The 21664-nt window shown below is 38.8% G+C and overlaps 3 protein-coding genes across 3 annotated transcripts; 2 read left to right on the top strand and 1 right to left on the bottom strand.

Moving 5' to 3' along the window:
• Positions 1-109: 109 nt before the first annotated feature.
• On the bottom strand, positions 110-9733 carry LOC103988024 (nuclear pore complex protein NUP88). The gene is made up of 9 exons (XM_009406515.3): positions 9176-9733; positions 7390-7538; positions 6966-7088; positions 5588-5732; positions 4500-4561; positions 4043-4259; positions 1513-2448; positions 544-793; positions 110-464 (listed from the first exon to the last, which is right to left on the bottom strand). Exons 1-9 carry the CDS (start codon positions 9635-9637, stop codon positions 223-225), a joined length of 2586 nt encoding a protein of 861 aa, XP_009404790.2. The 5' UTR covers positions 9638-9733; the 3' UTR covers positions 110-222.
• Positions 9734-9919: 186 nt separating this feature from the next.
• LOC103988023 (uncharacterized) lies at positions 9920-14146 on the top strand. The gene is made up of 3 exons (XM_009406514.3): positions 9920-10079; positions 13030-13177; positions 13808-14146. Exons 1-3 carry the CDS (start codon positions 10025-10027, stop codon positions 13878-13880), a joined length of 276 nt encoding a protein of 91 aa, XP_009404789.2. The 5' UTR covers positions 9920-10024; the 3' UTR covers positions 13881-14146.
• A 5537-nt stretch (positions 14147-19683) lies between these two features.
• Positions 19684-21168, top strand: LOC103988022 (probable carboxylesterase 17). Its single transcript, XM_065112911.1, has 2 exons — positions 19684-19734; positions 19839-21168. The coding sequence occupies exons 1-2, from the start codon at positions 19696-19698 to the stop codon at positions 20991-20993; spliced, it is 1194 nt and encodes a 397-aa protein (XP_064968983.1). The 5' UTR covers positions 19684-19695; the 3' UTR covers positions 20994-21168.
• The last annotated feature ends 496 nt before the right edge of the window (positions 21169-21664 follow it).

The raw sequence follows: 21664 nt of genomic DNA, 5'->3' as shown, positions 1-21664 counted from the left end.
ATCTTAGGATCAAATACCATCTTTATCGTTTATCAAAGCACTTGAATGATACTAGAACCTTGGATCGACGACCAACCGGATCAATCATACTCTACCGACAATTTACGACTACCAAACAGTTTACGAATAATTATGCAGCAATTAAACTAAGGTTTATAGAAGGAGATCTGGAAGCACATCATAAGAAAACTTTAATGCAAGTTGAATATGTACACAACTGCACTATTTCTCGTGGCTCTTCAACCCGTGTTCGATAAGCTTCACCTTCTTGGAATTCTCCTTGTTCAGAAGTGAGAGCATTTCGAGTGATGATTTTATCTGCGACAACTGAGTGTTTGAGACATTCTTCCGACTCCTCGGTGTCGCACTAGCTGGTGAAGAAGATTGGTAGAATCTCTTTAGCCTTGCATTCAAAGCTTGAATAGCAGAATGTAATGCGTCCAACTCGACATCTGCAAACCTGTCTGTAAATGAACAGAGATATCAAACATATTAGCTGATGGAATTATAGATTGGCGTGTTCGCTTAATGAGTTTCACATACCGAGCTCGGCCTTGAATTCATGTTCTGCTCTCGACAATGGTTTTTTGTTTGTGGCAGGCAGATTTCTGAAGTTCTGTAGACGCTGATCCAGAAGCTCGTACACTTTGAAGGAGCGGTCGATCCGGTTCCGTATGTCTGCTTCTTTGGCTTCAATGTTCAAAATAGACTGTTTTGCTTCACGTAGGCGTTTGTTTTGGTCGTTGAGAAATGTCTGCAGATAACCAGCATGTTCTTTGAGCTCCACATAGACCTGAGCAGCCAGAAACAAGCCAAAAATATAAGAACTGGCACTAACTACAAATTTTGTGTTTGCAGGAAACCCCAAAAGAGGGGAAGTGTCTTAAGATGTTATCACAATGCAATCCAACATCTAAACATGTGAGAATAAGCTAAAAATGAACAGACAGCCAAAAATCTCAATTCTCAAGTTTAAACAGAAAATAATCAACAATGTTCAGGTGTCACTACCACATTTCTCATAGCTCAATTAGAAAAGTAAATCACCAATTGGATGGAATTACATAACTTTCCTATACATTAAACAGAAGTACAATCCAGTCAGAGAAATGAGGGTTGAGATGAAAAGCATGGATAAGTAGGCATATGTAGATTTAGAGAGGTGAAATTTAAGATGACTAAATACACAAAATTTACTGTAGTCCATAAGCATCTCTGGTCAAATATATAGCAAATGAATAAATAAAACTAGATTATTCCAAAAAAAAAAGTAGAAATAACGATAAAAATGCCAGCTTCATAATATAGAAGAGTTGATAAAAATACTCATCAGAACACGTTTTATGTACAAACATAGATGTATATGTGGAAGACACAGGATTTTTCTGTGGTCAACAATAAAAATTTAATAGAAACTACAGAAAGCATCTGACTAGAATTTATCTTGAATGAAGAATATCAACCTTACTATAGTGGCAGTACCAACTCAGATGGAAATGCATTATTTGTTACCTTATGTGCGTATTCAACATAGTTCTCACGGAAAAGCTTGATATAGTGGTGAAGAGTTGATCGGCCCTCTATCGAATCAGCAGTCAATGAACGAAGAGTTGTTGAGGAAGGAATAGCAATGGCCTTTGGCCCAATGAGAAGATCTTTGCTTATGACCTCAGGAAGAGAAGCTTCCACATCAACTGCAGACCTTTTGTCATTATCATCATGTAAATGCAGTAATTCATTCCAAGCCTTCACTTCTAGCACAATAAACTCATATGATGTTGACAAGCTAAGTATCTGTGAGTGACCATACAAGTCAGCAATTGCAACAAATCCAAAAAGCACCGACGAGCAAGATTCACTAGATTCACTACTGCATGTATTTAGAATAGGGTATACAAAAGGAGGCTTTCCTATCATATCTGTGTCAGGTATCAGATTTGTAAATGGCAGAAACTGCAATGCAATTAAGTCTATTCCGCCACCATGGAGACAGTAAAATGTCTGATCAAGAAGAGGATCAGGAAATAATGACAAAGGGCAACACTCCAACACATTTTTTGATAGTGCCAAATCTACAATAGCCAATCGTAGCAAAGGAGGTGGATGTCCCAGATTAGATCTATTTGCCATAGAGATATTTGATCCCGGAGGACAAAACTTTGAAATAGGAATTTCTTCTGAGCTTGAATCACAAATCATTGCAACACCCTTTATATGACCATAAGAATCAAGATGAAGACGGGGAGAGGGACCAACATTCCACTGAGGCTGGACTTCATCTGCAAGAGCATCTATCTGTAGTTGTCCACTGCTCCAAGCAATCACAAGAATTGAATCTTTGCCAATAGATCTGTAAAGAAAATCAACGACCCTGCCTTCACCACCAGCAATGCTCTCAACCTCAGATTTGTTATTTCCCTCGCGGAGATAAACTTTGGTGAGAGGACCCTGGATTTATGAGGCCAAATACTGTTACATTGGTGAAGGAAGAAAATGATATCCTACACAAGCTCAAACTGTCATGCTTGTAGAAAAAGGTGTCAACTTTAGAAGTGTTTCATGATTATTGCAAGTGAACAAAGCCTTTAAACTTCAATGTATCTTAGGGATACCAAGATAGTCATGGATCATAAGTACTATTGTCTTCAAATTTCTAGACCTCCAATTGTTCCAATGCTTAATAATTATAGCACTTGAACAAATCATCATATAGCCACTTCTGAGTGACATTGTTTTTAGTTATTGCCTGCTTCAAACTGGCCAAATAATCATCCGGCCAAATAAATATTGATAATTAATAAAAAGGTAATACTAAAAGATCCTTAGACTGTATGAGGATAACTGAACTGTCCACATTGACTCACAGGCTAATCTATTTTCCACCCAAGCAGTGTATGGTATTAAATTTACGACCCCAATGCCAAAAGTCTAGTCAAATTGTCTTGATCCAGTAAATAGCTTCCTTGACATCCTAGTGCTAATTACCCACATAACTGGAATAAAAAGATCTATAGAATCTGGAATTTTAGAAAATGTAGACATAAGAAACAAAAATGAATTGGTTGACCAATCAATCTTAAACTCCATAAATATTCCAGATTGCTCATCCTTTGCTACGAGGCCACATAACTAGCAGAAAAGTAGCAACAAAATGCTCCATCATCCAAGTAGTTGCCAACCCCAAATAACTGAGATTACAATTTTTTTTTTGTGTGTTGATGCATCCTCCAACTAACAACAAGATATAGATTTTGGGAAATAATAGATAATTACTGCTCCAAACAACATATTATATCTTGGATATATGTGAACAACAAGTTTGCAGTGTATAAATCTAAACTAGGCAATAGACCATGGCACATATTGTCTGCACATGATCATTAAGCATTATCAAAAATATGAAATCTCATTAAAAGAAAAAGGATAAGGAAAAGCCCCAACTTCTTGGTTTGTCATCCTCATTCCCAAGTGTTGGAGGCAGATCTAAATTAGACGATTTCTATCAAACAAATATGAAAGGTTCCACATCTTTAATGATGACATTCCATCTTTAATTAATTTCCTTAATAGAATAAGATCTTGATAGTCCTTGATATCTTTGCTTCGGCAAACAAAAAAAAAATTCAGGCCAACTCTGTTTCTAGTTTTTACAGGTGTACATATGGTGATAAAGAAGGAAGCTACAACTTATAAGAGACAATATTAAGCCAAGCAATCTTAGAAAGATTAAGAGCATAAGCAGATGAAAACAATTGAGCACATTTCTACTCATATTAACTTCTAATGAGCAAATAATTGGCTATCAGGATTCAACATACAATCACCATTCAAGATCCATGTTAGTTCAATCTAATATGTTAATGTTTTGCGATAATTACAGAAAAAGGTTAATGAGTACTGTTTATTTGCAAAAGAAATTCACGGTTCACTGGACTACAGAAACTATGAATGCTCCACAGATTTAAAGAGTTTCATGTCTATTAGAACAGAGTTATGGCGCCAAAGTGCAATAATGTCAGGGAAGTTATTCCAAAAGGCATACCTGCAATGAAAGTGATGCATCGATTGGGGCATAAGGATGAGCTGTCGAGACTAGTGTGCTGCCTCCTTCAGCTGATTGATCTGCCAGCTCAGGAAACGTAGCTTCCAACCAATCAATGGCCAAACGGGAGTTGCTAACAGCTTTTAAATCTGATGAATTCAAGCCAAACATATTAATATCTTCATAGATCTCTTCAATGTGTGTCCGACGGCAGATACTGCAAGGAACAAATATCGAATGTTTTTAATCAGTTACATAAATGACATGGATCTTTTGACCACAATGCAATTATGCATTTTGAAGAATCATTTATTTCAATTAATGGAATTCTTTCTCTCTTTGTTTTTAATTTCTTGGTTTATTTGATTCTCATCCCTTTTGATGGGTGTGGATATCTCCTATCTCACTAGGTATTATATAGCACAATGAAGAACTTGTATGAAAGAGTCGAAATAACCTTCCAAAAGGAACAACTGGGCAGAGGATATAGACCGAGCCATCACTGAAAACAATGAAAATCTGCACAAAAAATACAGATATTAAGTTGGCATTTCTTTGCACCCAAAGCAGGTAAAAGATCAACAAGTTAGAATCCAGTTCTACCTCAAGTTGGAAAAATATTGGATAAGCAGATGTAAAAGGGCAAATTCCACATAGCTAGAATGTGTTAATAATTTCAAAATCATCAACAAGTTCTACCTCAGATGCCTTTTGTCAGTAAAAAGTAAAAACAGCATGATTTTATCACAGAATCCAGTTTCAAGCAATCTGAAAGTCCAATAAACCCAGCATGGCCAAACTAATAAACTTTTGAAGAGTTAAAGATGCAAAAATCATTCTAGCCTAAAAGCTCAACCTGGCTTAAGAGATTACTATTAAGGATAAGAGTTAAAGATGCACACATCATTCTAGCCTAAGAGATCAACCTTGCTTGAGAGATCATGCAACCTAGGTCACTTATGTTCATAGTAAATGCCAAGGGCAACCAGTTTTGGTTTTTCATTTTTCTAGGAAATATTTATGTTCTCATTTTCCAAGTTGTAGTTATAATAGAACTTAAAGTCATTTAGTCCCAGAATACTAGATTGTTGGGATCTCTTAATAATACATTTCCATTGGTTATTCAAGTGCGCAAAAGAGACATTTTCATTGGGTATTCAACCACATGATATTAATAGAGAAGTTAAAGGATCTTAATGAGTAGGGGGTAATTGACGAAGAAATCATGGGAAAAAAGATTAAAATTAAGAATAATGAAGAGGCCCTGCTCTTGCACCTGACCATTTCAATTGTCAGCACAGTTTGTGTAGCTTACATTAATGCCAACAAACAAATAGTGACAAAGAAGTTCATAAAGAACTCGATAACAATCAGTATTGTGCGTATAAATTATGACACAGCAGTTCATGAAAAATTTAGTAAGAACCAGCACTGTGCTAAATAGATGCTTGACAAGAAAAATGCAAGTAATATCGAAATAAATCCACCAAAAGAAATACATTTGGAAACAGACGCATGGAAGACGAGTACCAAAGATATACTTACTGAAAATGTGTCCCACAGATGTTGGCCTCCGAATGAGAACGCTACAGGGCAGAATGAAGCAGCCTTTTTGCATCTTACAGGTTCAGTGGGCTGCAGATAATATTCCTGCTCTGCTCGTTCAACATCAGATGACAAATCAAATAGTCTGCACACAGAAATTAACACTTCCTATATCAGAAACATGAACTTTTTATATCAACAAACTCTGCAGAATGAGGCTTTGGAAGATACAGTATGAGATAACTAGATAGCTTTTAATGAGACTGATAGAACATGTATAAGATATCAAAAGTGAATGATATTCATGGCATTACAATTGTAGTGCTAGTAAATTTGCCTCATTCTGAAAGAAAAGCATTTCAGGATATTTCCACAACCACATAGGCTAATAACCTATATTCACAATCGAACCAGTGTATTATGCAAGAAGGCAAAACTAATCAAACAAATAGCTATCAATATCATTAGAAGACATTCATCCATAAAATAGATATTTCCAAGTTCTAATTAAAACAACAAAATAAACACAGCTTCTGGATCAAACTATGTGGATCAAGTATATGTATTCCTTCTTGCCTCAGCTTTGACAAAGGCAACTTTTCTGTTAATGATATCATGTCTGTTACTCTTGGTTGCATTCAGACACCACTACTTTTCCTCCCCTTTCAGATTCAGTATAAGAGGCTGCATAGATTGCAATGGGAAATGTGGATGAGGGGACAATCCCACAGATCGATACTCAATCACGTACATACTTCAGTTTCAAATGAAAAGCCTTCATAAATAGATTTAACTATAACATGGAATCCTTACAGAATTGAGAAACTTTGAGACGAACTAATACAAACACTCCATGTTTCTTAGAATTCAATTTAACTTGGAAAAAACAAAATGCCAATGGGACTTTTTCAATAGGCTAAAGATGTTTTTATTTTTATTTTCTGGAAAAGAATGGGAGAGCTGAAAGGTGCTTTTGTGTTAGGATTAGTCTAAACCGATTAAACTCCTTAAAAAATGCTTCAAGAAATAGAAACAAACCATCCAAATAAAAGTAGTAATGATGGTATTAGGAATATCGAGATAATTTAAGCAAACTTCAACATAAACAGTCGGTCTCAAGCTTTCTAGTTCTATCCACTAGATACATGATGTTTTGCTTGACAAGAGGATAGTAGCCCACTTCAGAATCAGGACATAAAGGACACAGATTCAGGAGTCAATAACATATAGCATGATGATGTACTTCAACCACTGAATATGAAAAACAAATAACAGGGACATCAAAATGTAAAAACCTAAAGCTCATGGATATTTTGGCACTTAAAATTCATTATACAACAAAACCACAGTCATGTAACTTACGATTTCGAATACACACCTGAAGACAGAATCTGATGACAAAACGCCAAAATGACTTCTGCTGTATGGATGCCATGATGCTTGTAAAGTTTGTAATCCATTGTTTTTGCCAGAAAATAATTGAGAAGCAACAGAAGCTGTCCTGTTAGAAACATTACAAATCGCTTTTGTTTTAGTAGTGTATACAATAATGGCAAACATGAATAGGTGAATTGTCAAACTGAATAGGAGAATTGGCAAACATGAATAGGACAATAATGGCAAACATGAATAATGTCAAACTATCATGTTAGAAACATTACAGATCTCAAGCTGCACACTCTATCAACACCTTTCTTAGATAGTAGAATTGTCACTTCCACCATTAAGAATCTAACAGAGTTAAAGAAAAAAATAAGATGAAAAAAACCATAGAAATCTAACATATTGTTCTCTTGACCTACTTGCAAGATCTTTGATCAGTTGGAGAGGTCTTTTTGGATAGATACATGACTCTCAGACTGTCAGATCCAACAAGAAGCAATAATGATCCATCTACATTGAGAGAAATTTGATCAACCACTGATTCCATCTGGAAATCTGGCATCAAAACCTGGCCATTAAAAAAAATATATCAGTACTAACAACACTACAGCTGATTAATATATAAAACATTTGTACAGATGTGAAATACAAAGAAGAAAGAGATGTCAGTGTCTATCGACAGGAATGAGTGAAAGATATATGAATTATGGCTCCATGAAAATTAAATGGCTGAGAAATAGAATCTTCCAAGCATGTCAACTCTTGAAAGCCCATGTCAAAATTTATTTATGACCAAACAAATAAAAGACATCTTTTGACAAATGAGCAGCATAGACGGCCCAATTTATCAATACTGGAATTTGAGAAGCATATCTACATGAAAGACTATTGACAACTTCAACAATTATTTCTCATCTCTTTCACAATTCTGGGGTTGTGATATAAGTAAACATATATAGAGTGCAAGGCCAATCTCTTAGATGCAGCTAAAAAGATAGATTTTGATAGTTCCAAAGTGATTTATCAATGTGGTATTAATCAAAAGCAACAAACATATCTTTTTGGTCATGTATCTACAAATATCACCTCTGTAATAACAATGTTCTATCTGTCTTCACCTTAGCAAAAGCCCAATAGATAACAAATACAAGCCAATAGCTGCAATGTCATAATGATTGATCAACCGAACAATAAAGACAAATATATACACCAGTAGTGGATTCACATAATGTTGGGACTCAATTGGCAACTAGTTCCGATTGGTCATCATTATTTCTGAGTCTGTAGCTCCATTCTGTATAAGCATTCCATTTTGCTAATTACTTGTCCGAGTGGCTAGTCGGTCAGCTAATGAAGCCAAGAAACAAAATATCACCTAACAAAGTGAAAAGGTCAAAAAGAATAATTACAATTTGAATCAGGCTCTTCAGATTTGGAGACTTAATCCTGATATGGCTTATGTCTTCACTTTTTCTGGAGCTTCTGTCATTTATTTGTCTCATCAAGCTCAGTATTTACAGAAAATGGAATAAACACAGTATCAATAGATAAACATTACCGGATATGATGGATATCAGAAGGAATTTATTCAAGAATACTACTGAATTATGGCAAGTTATCCAAGAAGACTAGAAAAGTAGCACACAAATTGAATAGATTGACTAACTAAGAGGGTTGCGATCTATACAAGTGTGATTATTTCTTAAACTGTAGTGCCAGACATACTAAAAAAATCATAACATTGCAATATTTCATTTTGACAAACCAAACAATTATTTGATACATAAACAACGAGATTTATGCTTAAGTCTGAGAGATTTCACTTAATGCTTTCATTGTATTATCAAAAATTGTATTAATTAAAATATTGTTCCAGCAATTGTTAAACAAACAACTGAGCTCCGTGACAATGTAGAGAGTCAAAGCATGCACCCACTACAAAATAATTTATACGAGTAACAATAATAACAACACATGCACCCTTGGAGTATATATCATAACAATCATGGAAGAATCAAGTACGTAAGTCAAACAAAGTAGTCGCACTCAAATTGTTCGACAAATTATCTAAACGAAGACAACATCGGACAACATAACTCACGGTCGGAAAATAGTAGTAATTCGACTTCCACACATCATGACTCAAAAGGAATAAAGGGGGAGATGGATTCGAATATACGTAGGAGGAAAAGGGGAAGTGACGACCTCAGGGGGAATGGCTGCCTCCAAGACCGCTGAAGAAGGGGAGGAGGAAGGCGAGAAATGAGGGTCGGCGTCCCGGAATCGTAAGGAGAGACGAAGAACGCAACGTGCGACGGGATCCCACGCGTAGAGCAGCGAGGAGGCGGCATCCCAAGCCAAGAGGTTGCTACTTCTGCGGCTATCTCTGGGCGATTTGCCGCTGCTCTGGGTAGAGGAGAAAAACGGGTGCTTGTCGAGAGGCACCCACTGAAGGGGAGATCTCTTGGCGGAATCGACTGAAGGAGGGGTAGGAGGAAAAGGAGCGTAGCGGCAGCCGCCCTCATAAGCAGATGAGGAGATCGAGTGCTTGCCGGGGGTCACCAACAGAAAGGCATCTCTCTTGGCGGAAGCAGACGGAGGTGGAGGAGTAGAAGGAGGAGGGGAGCCGCTGCCGTCGTCATCGTCGGGTGCTGCTATCCTCGTCATTTCGTGCGCTGGGTTCGTGTGTCACCACGGCGACGGAGGAGCCGAGGAGGGCGCCTCGCTATAGTTTTTTGGTGTGGCGATATCGGTTAGTAGTCTCCTTGGAAAACAGATCCCGTCGCAGTAGACTTGCTCTATTCGCGCATCCGGATCCGGGTTCATCCATCAGATCCTAATAAGCGAATTAGATATTTAAGCCAGCAACACTTGATACTAATATAAATTGAGCGGATTCGGGTTGACCACATGGATCCGATAGATAAACAGCTCACAGGACGAGTTGCGTTCGCAGGCGAACTGCCGTCAAATACACAGCCTCCAGCCATGCTTACGCATCGGCCGTAGGGTTTGCATTCGAAAGCCCTATTCTGTTTGGCTGACTTCGGTGAGATGGGATACATCCAAGAGGCCAGAGAAAACCATGTCAAGAAGAAGGTGGAAGAAGGTACGCGCGCTCCTTCCTTCCTCACTCCCGCGTTCCCAATCCTATGATTTCTTCTCTTGGATCGGAATTGGAATCTTGATTCCTGTTTATTGTGCCTAAATTAGTTTTCCGATCAATCGTGCAATTTGTCTCTTAACATTTCCGTCTTTCCGCTGCAATGTTTAATTTGGAAATGTGTTGGGGTGACATATGGGCTCAGATTTTGCTAGCATAACTACTGGAAGGATTGGAGTGCATTCTCTTGCATTTATCATTGTAGTTTTAAGCATTGTGATGGTGTGTGTTTCTGCTCTGGTAATGCCGTGATAATCACAAAAAAAATTGTTCTTCAGTAGCAAGTGACAAGGAAACATATAGTGGAATAACAGAAACTGATCGGCTTGGCCTCCATCCTGGATGATAGAGATACCATTGTAGAGGGTCTTGGTTATGATGCCCACTGTTCACAAATTGTGACTTTCTCACCTTTATATATGTGGAACCATTCGAAGCCTTAATCCCACAGCACCTTCAGAATCCTTATCATGCATGAACTACTGAAGATGTTACTCCCACAACTTTCTGGACGTGAAAGTTAGGTAAGTTGCAGCTTGTATTAGAATGGAGATCAACCCAAGGACCTCCATACGAGAGAGAATGTCTCTACCAACAGACTAATGGGGCAAAGGCCATCTAACTAAGACATCCAATTGAACAGGAGCCTTGGGGTATGGTCATTGTTGGAGGTGATGATAAAAGGCCAGATATTTTGAGAGTAGTTATCAGGGATATGTTAATCTGGAGGAGGTAGTGTTTAAGCTACCATATTGCCTTCAATGTTTTGTCCTAATCCATTATCATCTAGGTAACTTTGCACTGATAAGCAGTCAGGAAATCTGTAGTGGGGAAAATAAATGCAACCAATGGGAGACTAATCTTTTTTTTTTTCTCTTTTTTTAAAATTCTTTATCACTATTTTGTTTCATGCAGCTACACTGATCTTATTAATTATAGAATAGGAGGACTAATATTTTATGAATTTTCATATATATATATACATATATATATACATATACACACACACATAAACACACACACACACACACACACACACACACACACACATATATATATATATATAGAGAGAGAGAGAGAGAGAGAGAGAATACAACTAATTTAGTAGAAGTTAGTGAATGACTGAATGATCAAGGATATCAATAGAAGCATGATTAGAAAGCAAGCCACAAGAAAAGCATTTCTCCATGTATCATACATTCACAAGTAGTATTGCCAAAAGATTAGGAGTCACGGCTCGACCCAGCTAAAGGCCTACTATCCACTTGAACGAACTAGAAAAATGAATAGTTAAATCAAGGGAAGAGTTGTAAATGGTTATCATTTATAAATTAGTCATGGTTGAATGTTATGTCGAATAGTATAGATTATCTCTCTCTCCACTAATCAATTATACATGGTTAAGTGATTATGTGGAAAGGTGTGTATTATCTCTTTCTCCACTAGTATTTCTTCTTCTGTTTGTTTATAGTTTAGTATATATTTATCCATGTTTTAATTTCTGTCTTGGAAAACTAGGAATCTATTTAACTAAATTGTTACTGAAGCAAAATATCCCATTGGCAGTATCTGCTAATCCTAGGAATAATTACACTAATTCTATAGATCACCCATCAAGAAGTAAACTTTTAATGCAGATCATTTATCTATCTACTAATTTGTTCTATTTCCCAGATGGTATTACCTATAATACCTTGAGTTAAGGAAGTGTGTTTATGAAGTAGCATGTGCTAAATTATCATGGATTTAATAAAGGGGCCAAGTTTAGAATAAAATACTACTGAAGGATAAACAAATTCAGTTCTAGTTACAATCCCTTGTTCTAATTACCTTTCTTCCTTACTCAACAATGCAATTTAGAAGCACTGTGTCCAGGGAAATCTTATTTTTTTAACTAGTTCTTTATGTGCAATTAGTATGGCTTGCCAATAATAAGCACAAATTTATCTTCTTGTAAAATTCAAACCGATGCATGTGTTTTGTTTTACGTCAGTCTCAATTAACTCAAGGTATAGCTCGGGATGATAATATAGTAATATCAGTAATTTTATCAGTTTGTGGAATAGTTATGTCAAACGAGTCTTGAAGAAAGACTGGATGGTATTATAATATTGCATGTAAAACTATATCATGTCTGAAGGAAGGGCATTAATATAAAGCAAGGACATATGGAACCTGTTCCAACTACTTCATGTAGCTGGCCTACTGATAGTAACAATTCATTTGTTCAGTAGCAGCAAGCTAGGAATACTGAGATATAGAACTTATCCGTTATCAATGGTCATGGCATGTTTATCATAGTAGGATTCTATTATCAGCAGATCCCACTAGTTATACTCGAACTCTGTGAAGTGATCAAAAGCTGCTTAGTCATTTACATTCATAAAAATACATTTATTCTACAATATCATCTCATGCATGACTTTATTTGTTGAAGAAGGAAATACAAGTCGTTGCGTATCTTGACCAGAAAATCAACAATATCCTAGTTACCTTCATGAGGAGGCTGAGGTTCATGCAATCATTTTTGTCAAACATTTTTCAGTCTTGATGACAAATTTTGTGGAATCATAACAAAGGTGATTATCTGATAGATTACTAAAGCACAATATCCAATAACTTTGGAAGCAGAAAGAAACATGTCATAGAGATGAAACACTTGATGAGCAATGGAAATGACACGGAGGAGAGTAGGTAGGGCTTGCTTAGGTCTTTTGAACCAAACTATGAATTTTATCTATAGATTCTTACTAATTTGTCATAACATCATCTATTGAAGATTGTTTTTGTTGCATATGCACTTGTGTATTATGCAGTGAGGTAATATCAGATTCTGGTTAATCTGTTTTAACCTTGTCTAACAACCTTTTGCCATTTACTAATTTAATAATTGCAGCTTTACGCAGCAAAATGAAGCAAAAAGCACTGAAAGAATGTGACAAATACTGTGCAAAGTATGCTGAATGTGCTACAGGAAGAACCTTTTCTGTTGTTTGGCGCTGTCGAAAACAAGCAAGAGAATTGAATGAATGCCTTCATCAATAGTAAGTTTATTTTCAACAATTTTATTTTCTTTCACATCAATGTTGGACATCCATGCCTTTTCAGCATAAATATATCAATACATGTTGAAAAATGATTTCTCTAGAGGAGCAGCATGGAGCATTTTCTTTCACTATTATGCTGGCTTCTTCTTATTTTTTATTTTTATTTATTTCTGTGGGCTTGTTTCTTCTTGTAATGTTGATGTATATTCTTCTACATTTTTGTCCTGGGATGGGATTTTAGCTTCATATTTTTCAGATGTATAATCATCTTTCTAATCTTTGAAGTTATCAATATAACTGTGCTTCATGTTTGAGTTGTCAAGGATGGTTGATGTATAACTCTCGCCCCCAACATGAAGTATCAATCAGATGAATGCTTTCTGCTGCTTCACCACGACAAAAAGTTTTAGTTTGCAAGTCAAGTTGTATAGGAAAGCTTTAGTCAATTTGCAGCGTCATTCTTTAATCACTTAGATTGTTGAATATTCTAAATTAATCTCTTATTCCAAACATCCTCTTGCATCCAATCTTTAATTATCTTTTCTGTTACTTTAGACTTAAACGAAAGAGTATGATTTTGAGCTGAAAGATTTTGAACAGATATACTGATTCATTTGTCCTTGGCAGTACCAACGACAGTGTCTTGGAAGAAATGAAGAGAAGTTACGTCCTCGAACAAGAAAAGCAAGAACAGAAATAAAGCAACAACAAGCTGATCCGCTTGTCCATTTGGATATAATGAATTCAGGATATTGCATTGCTCCAAAACACCGTTGACTTGCACCTCATAATGATGTCTAAATGGGAAGTTCAGATAGAAGTTTGTCTCATTTTCATTCATTGTATGGTTTCTCCTTTCACTTCCTTTTCCCCTGTCGATACCGCCGCCTCTAGATTGTATGATCTTTTGACCATGCAACTCGTATCTCTCATTAATGTTATTTAAGAGAGTCCGCTGCTTTGCCACATCTGCAGCTTGTTGATGTTTAGATGCCGTGTTTGTGGCGGCGTTGGAAGTCCATGAGCTACTACTAGGCCTTGGCCTGTTGTTCCTGTCGGCATTGGAGTACAGCTTCCAATGTAAATATATCGACATTGAAGGTGTTTGATTCATGCCAGAATCAAATCAAGATTGACATGCTATCTTCAACTTCCTTGGCGAAGATGCAGTGAACCACACAAAAAGGTTGAATTCTAGATATGGAGGAGATATGTTCATGATTTGACGATCTCAGAAGTCAAACAACAGTTGAAGACTTGTCCCCAGTGGCTTGAGATCAGCAGAATCTATGCTACCGGATGAAGCATCCGCATCCATTCCATAAAGCTTTATAAGCTTAGCCAGTGTCAGTCTATTTCGACTGCAAGTTGCATTTCGACTGTACCGCAGTGTCTCGTTCACAAAGCCAACGTCCCCATCCAGAGACCTCGAGAAGGTACGCTCGTCTTTATTCCGCAGTATATTGGTACTTTTCGGCTCTCGAGTCTCCATTCAAGGTTTATTCCATGATCTGAAAGGATTTTGGAGTTGACCTTGTTCGTGTATGATGCAAATTGCAGTACCAGTTGAGTTGATCGAAACGTCACGCAATCTTCCCCACCAGATATTTGATGAAATGATGACCGGATGGATTCCACAGGACAAATGGCTGAGCAGATGCTACAAGTCACTCGTTGCGAGGAAGCCATGGATCATCACCCAAACAGGTCTTCGGATAAAAGCTAAAGCAGCAAAGGCTTCTTTTTTCGCAGGCATCGAGCGGGGCGTCACGTGAAGCTGGAAGCAAAGGGGCAGCAGTAGCAGAAGCTGCTGCCTTTGTCGGCTGAGAGTGAGAGCTGCGGTTTCTTCAAAATGTCTCCAAGAATATTTGACATGGTTTTGCTTTATTCTTTGGGCGGCAGACCCACCATTTTCGGAGCTTTATTGACCCAACTCCTGCGGTCCGAGAAGAAAGAGGAGGGCAAATGGGCGGACGCCATGTTGGAGCCATTCAACCTCATCCAGATTCCTGTATTCCTCTTTTTGGATGTTTCAATCTTCAACCCACCAGATTCCATTTACTCGACGACTTGGAATTTTGGTTATTCTTTTCTTTTACTTTACCTTTATTTATATATAGAATGTGTGTAATAGCATGAGTATTTCATAAATATGATCTATATCAGAAAACATACTCTTTCAACGTGTTGTGTTGAAGTTATAATATAAAAGAGATCTCATATTTATTGATATAATCATCATATATTTTTCTTGATTTCTACCGACTAATAAGGATTCGATCTCCTTTAATTTACATTGATTAGATTATATAAACAAATAATTAGTATCAATAAAATTATAAATGTTTTTTAACATGGTATCGGTGTTTTTCTCATGATCATATTCCGCTGTCATAATCTGATTCTATAATTCTTTTTCTATTCTATATGATTTAACCAAGGAATAAAGTTACAAACTTGTTTTCCTTCCTTTATTTTTCACATATAACAGCATATTATAGAAATAATAACATGTCTTTATTCTCGAAACACATAAAAATATGGCTTAAGAGTATGTACATGTCATTGCACACATTCTATATATAAAGGTATAACTGTTGTGACATATAAGAATCATCAGGAAACCTCCTAATGCCTCTTTGTTTAATACAAATGACCTTTTAGCGTGATTAGTGGTGTTTCTTTCTTGAGTTCGAGATGTCGACGCTTAAGAAAATAGATATGAGTGGCTGAATCGTCTTCCCATTGGACAAACAAACGATCAAAATTGAACTCATCTACTGTAGATTTTTCATGTCGGATAAAATGATTTAGAGTCATATGATATTCATACTATATAAATATATTGTCCCCATTCGTATCCATTGATTACAAAGCATAGCACTTCCAATATCCACTTACATCTGCTTGGGTGGTGGGATCCAGTATGGGTGACGCCTACATCCTGGATTGGATTAGGTAATCACTACTGGGACTTGTGCTGAGGGTGTTGCAAAGACTGCTCCTACAATAATGCTTTATGACTTTTGGGTATATGGGGGAAAATTGATCTTTATGTTTAGACTCTAGGTATCAAATAAACATATCTAATTTACAATCTGTATGCTTTCCACATTCTATATATGTACTATTATTCGATAAATATTAATATGATCATTATGTTTAATCAGTGGAGATTCTGATGTAAAGTTTGATCATTGGTTGCCACCTTTGAAGTCATTAAGAGTTATCTATTATGAGATGAATATATTATCATTTGGAAATGGCCAAGAGAGGTTATTTTTGATCTTTTATTATGCCTTGACTCTCCAACCAACATGGGACCAAATATGATTTTATCAAAACCTCATAACTGGAAAGTTAAGATCTTTTCGAGTCATATGTTAGGTGTCATCTCATACAATCTATATTATTCATCGGGGACACAAGATTTTCGAGCTGCAAAGAAGGACCGCACACATAAAATTATGTATTTTAATTGGAGTTATCTTGTACTCTCAGGTGTAGTTATGATCTTTTCAACTGTAAAAAGATAATAGTTATGATAATAGTGAAATCAAAATAAAATAAACTATAATGGTTGTGGTTACATGCTATACTTTTTGTGGTGGGGGACAAGATTCACTTTGCATTGTTGCTGTTGAAATGGATTGGTTTAGATTGGTCCCATGAGTTTGTCATCCTTAGATCATGTCATCTCTTGTGGAATAGAAGCCTTTGCACCCATGCAAGGCACACAGCTAATAAACCTGATCATTTGGCTTGAATTGAGGATTAGAGACATTAATATTTGATGTATTTGTCTCGTTTGTGTTAGGTCGAGGCAACGAGATCTCATTATATATCAATTAGCTTAGTTAATAAAAACCTTGACGGTTAATAATAAGATTTTAGGATCAAATCTAATATTATCTTTCATAATTTATTGTTCGAAAAAATCTTTAGTCCTATGAGATGTGGAAGTCAATGTTTGGTGAGGTTGCCTAACTAGTGATGCAATACCTAACAAAGCAAGAGAGAAGCAGCATTGGCTTGTATCTTTTCCTTGAGAGGCTGTTGTCAACTTAGCTCTCACCAAACCAATGAAGAGAGAGAGAGAGAGAGAGAGAGAGAGAGAGAGAGAGATTAGGCGAAGAATGATCACTAGTCTCATCATGGCTAATCAATAGGCAGAATTGGTATGATCTGATGCTATGTTAATTAGATGCCTTCATAATGATTTAGCTCCCACTTAATATCACCTTGGACCACATCATCACCTGCAAGTTTCTTGCAACAATCTTAAAGCTTTCTTTAATAGTGTGATTTACTTTTATTTTAATTTTGTATTCGAATCTAATGGAGTTCATTTATGAGTGTAATAATCTCAATCTTTTAACATAATATATATATATATATATATATATATATATATATATATATATATGTAGTGAGTTCATTAATGTTTTTTATCTTCTATATTTTATATTATTTTAGAGGTTCTTAAGTGGAATTTTGGGACGTTCTTAGGTTGATTTTATCACCAAGTGCAGCATAATTCATTTATGAGCGTATTACTATAAGGTTTATCTGACTAATTTCAATCATTTTATATAGTATATAAATATGATATAAATAGTGATTTCATTTGTTTGTTACAGTTTTTATGTGATTTTAGGGCTCCGTCGGCCCCTTTCTGCCCCCACCGCGAGCAGTGCCGCCCTCTCCTCCCTTCCCCTTCCCCTCCTGTTGCCTTTGTCCTCCTCCTTTCCCCCTCCTCCCCAGTCGCCTGTGTTGCCTCCACCACCGGCGTCCTCGTCGCTCGCCTCCCCCAGCAAGGCCGCAGTCACCGCGGTCGCCGCTCCCTCTTCCTCACGATCGAAGATTGGAGCCCTTTGGCCCCGCTCCCCCCTCGGAGAGGGAGGGGGGGGGGGGGGGGCCCGATGAGGGTGCTTGCCACAAGCTGCGAGGACACCAGATGCGGAGCTAGCGTGGGCGACGAGGGAGGAGGAGAGTGTGGCGCCGCTCGTGGTGGGAGCAGCGGCTACGGAGATGATGGCAGTCGAGGGTGGGGGTGGTGGCGACGATACTGGTGGAGGGACGGGGCTATTGGAAAAATGAGCACGGCGAAAGCCCTTAATTAAATTATTATTATTATTATTATTATTATTATATATATATATATATATATATCTCTCTCTCTCTCTCTCTCTCTCGAAAGGGAGACTGTGAGCCACACTGAACGCACACAAAAAAGAAAAAAAAACACCATGTGATGTTAGTCATTTCCCACGTAGGATTCATAATCAGTGCAAGTCCAAGTCGTGTGTACTGCAGCATACGTCAAGGAGTCACCAATGGTGGCCTGCACGGCGCTTCTTCTCTCTGGCTTAGTTCACCCATGACCCTGTCCTTGTCATTGACTACAGTTTGGAGGAAGAAATGGTGAGAGATTGACCCATTGGCTTCTTCTTCTTCTTCTTCTTCTTGAACTCTAACACACTTAATGTGAAACATGTAGCAAAAGGGGGCCAAAAGATCCGACTTGCAAACGAATGGAGCGAAGGGAAGACGGTGAAAAGTGGAGCTTTCATGTAGATTTAAGGTTCTATTATGACACGCAAAGGTGATCGGCACACGTTTCTCACGAGCAATGTAATTTATATTAAACTAATATATATTATTCTTGTTGGATTTAACGTATTGTATATATATTAGTGGACTAAGTTCTTAGATTATTAGAAAAATCATAATCATGTTATATCATGCCCTCAAAATATTATTTAATAAGTAGGAGATATTTTTATGTCGTTGTCGTCCAAAATATGTGATGACTCTCCTGAACAAACACCCTCAAGAGAGTATTATTCTGATGTTAAATATCAAGTATTATATATTTTATTAATCGTTGTGATATTGTCGAATAACATATCTTTTTCACTTAACAAAAATAATTTATTAAATAAAAAATCAATGTTTGTCATTGATTTTTAGCACATCAACAGATTAGGAGATACAAATTTAAGATGAAAGAGCACCATCATTATCATGTAGTAAAAAATCAATAATTAGAACATCAACAGATTAGGAGATACAAATTTAAGATGAAAGAGCACCGTCATCATGTGGTAAAAAATAAAATAAAATAAAATAAAATCTTAATTAGTATTTTTTTTTTCATTTACTTGTTAGTATTTCTTTTGATGTAATGAGTGGTCGTCAGGGGTGAGAAGTTAGGGAGACGTCAACGCCACGTTAGGCCATTAACATAGCATTTGTTTTCCTCCACAGAGACGGTAATTGATGGGTTGAGTCCTCCTTTAGGCATTTTTGGTAGGCCAGAGGGCATAACTCTTCGCCACAAGAACAAGGCATTGGGTGGGCGCAGCCATTTGGACTGCCACCACCACCCCACCCACTCCCACTTGCCGCCCTGTATTGGTAGATGACTAAGCCCTCTCAGGACTTTTGGGAGTGTCTCCAAACAAAGCATTCATCGCCCTTTCAGATGCATCATTTGCCATGCTGCAAAAGAAATGATGCAGACTCGGAAGCACCCACTTGTCACACAAAGGGTGAGGAATGGCCACCCCTTGCTTGCACTTAGCAGGAACATTCCCTCTCGTCTCTGACCACAGTGGGGGAGAGAGAGAAAACTAATCGTCTTTGCTCCTCACAGTATAAGAAGGCCACCGAAGTGGAGATCGGATTAGGAAGTTTTGGCAGACAGAGCGACAGACATCCCTTCCCTCCTTCCCTTTGTAGCTTCCTGTGCCCTTTTATGAGGAGGAGGAAGATGGGGGCCCTTCCCCAGCTGAGTGAGTCGAGGAGCAGCTTCCAGCCGAGCAAGGACCATGGCCCGGTGATCGAAGAGATCCAGGGGCTCATCAAGGTCTGCAAGGACGGCCATGTCGAGCGCCTGCCGGCCGTCGTCGATGTCCCATGCACGTGGGCTCCCGAACCGGACGTCGCTAGCAAGGACGTGGCCGTCGGCCATGGCGGCCTCTGGGCCCGGCTGTACGTGCCCAGGGTTCAGACCCAGAAGCTGCCCTTGCTCGTCTACTTTCATGGCGGCGGGTTCTGCGTCGGCTCCGCCGCGTGGAGATGCTACCACGAGTTCTTGGCCCGCGTGGCGTCGCAGGCGCCCTGCGTCGTCCTGTCGGTGAACTACCGCCTCGCCCCCGAGCACCGCCTGCCCGCGGCCTACGAGGACGGCCTGGCCGCGGTGCGGTGGGTGAGGCAGCAGATGAGCCATCGAGCTGCGGATGAGCCCGGCTGGTGGCTCGCCCACTGCGACTTCGCCCGGGTGTTCCTCGGCGGCGACAGCGCCGGCGCGGCCATAGCCTACAACGTGGCCGCGCAGCTGGGGTCGTTCGGCGTCCCCGAATCAGCCCTGCTCAAGCCCGCCTGCCTCAGGGGAATGGTCCTGATCCAGCCTTTCTTCGGCGGCGTGGCTCGGACCTCGTCGGAGAAGAACCTGGTGCAGTCCTCCAGATCGGCGCTCAGCTTGACCACGTCGGACTGCTACTGGAGGTTGGCGCTGCCGCCGGGCGCCGATCGTGACCACCCCTGGTGCAACCCCCTGGCCAAGGGCTCCCCCAAGCTGGAGGACCTGAGGCTTCCTCCTGCGCTCGTCTGCATCTCGGAGTTGGACATCCTGCGGGACAGGAACATGGAGTTCTGCAAAGCCATGAGGAGCGCAGGCAAGAGCGTGGAACAGGCGACCTACGCCGGAGTCGGGCATGCCTTCCAAGTCCTCCATAACTACCATATGTCCCACGCACGCACCACCGAGATGCTTACCCACATCAGGGCCTTCATTTACAGCAGATAGAGGTAGAAATGTTCCGTTGGTAGCTGATGACTGTGTGCAAAAGGTTGCTTGTACAAACAAAACATGTGCCCTCTCACAAACCAGCATTGAGTTCGATGTCAGATTCACAGTCTTCAAGTGTCTCACGCCACTGTAGTTTAATGGCAGATAGAGATGAACAAAGTTCTTTGGCAATCGTATGGTTTGTTGGTGTGATGCAGAAAGAAGGGATCAATCGAATCGAATTCAAACCCAAAACAATGTTTATGCAACTTGACATGAATGGTGGAAACTCATACCTCAATCCAAGGATCTTATCTTGTTCGAATTAATGCACAAGATGATAACTAGATTCCATGAGAAGAACATCTTCCCAGCTCCAACCCAAGAATCTCATGTCAACTTAGAGATAGCACAAGCACAAAGTGCCTTTGACTTGACTGGGCCACAGTTCTGCTGTTCGTGTATGAGAAACATCACCATCAGATCTCAAATACTTTAAAACTCAGTGATCATATTCGCTTTATTGTCGACAATGAAGTCGGCCACATACTACATTTCCAACCCCGATAAGGATTAGCTAAGAACAAGTCCTCCGGTCCACAAACAGGCGCAGCTTTGACTGCAACAGAAGAACGCATAAGAGGATGGCTTTGGCGCACAGTAAGTTCGGTCACTGCAACCTGAACAGA

Source organism: Musa acuminata, chromosome BXJ2-6, assembly GCF_036884655.1.
Source record: "Musa acuminata AAA Group cultivar baxijiao chromosome BXJ2-6, Cavendish_Baxijiao_AAA, whole genome shotgun sequence".
In the NCBI taxonomy this organism is placed as follows: Eukaryota; Viridiplantae; Streptophyta; class Magnoliopsida; order Zingiberales; family Musaceae; genus Musa; species Musa acuminata.
Note: the sequence above shows the minus strand (reverse complement) of the source record. Positions and strands in the feature narration are given on the sequence as shown.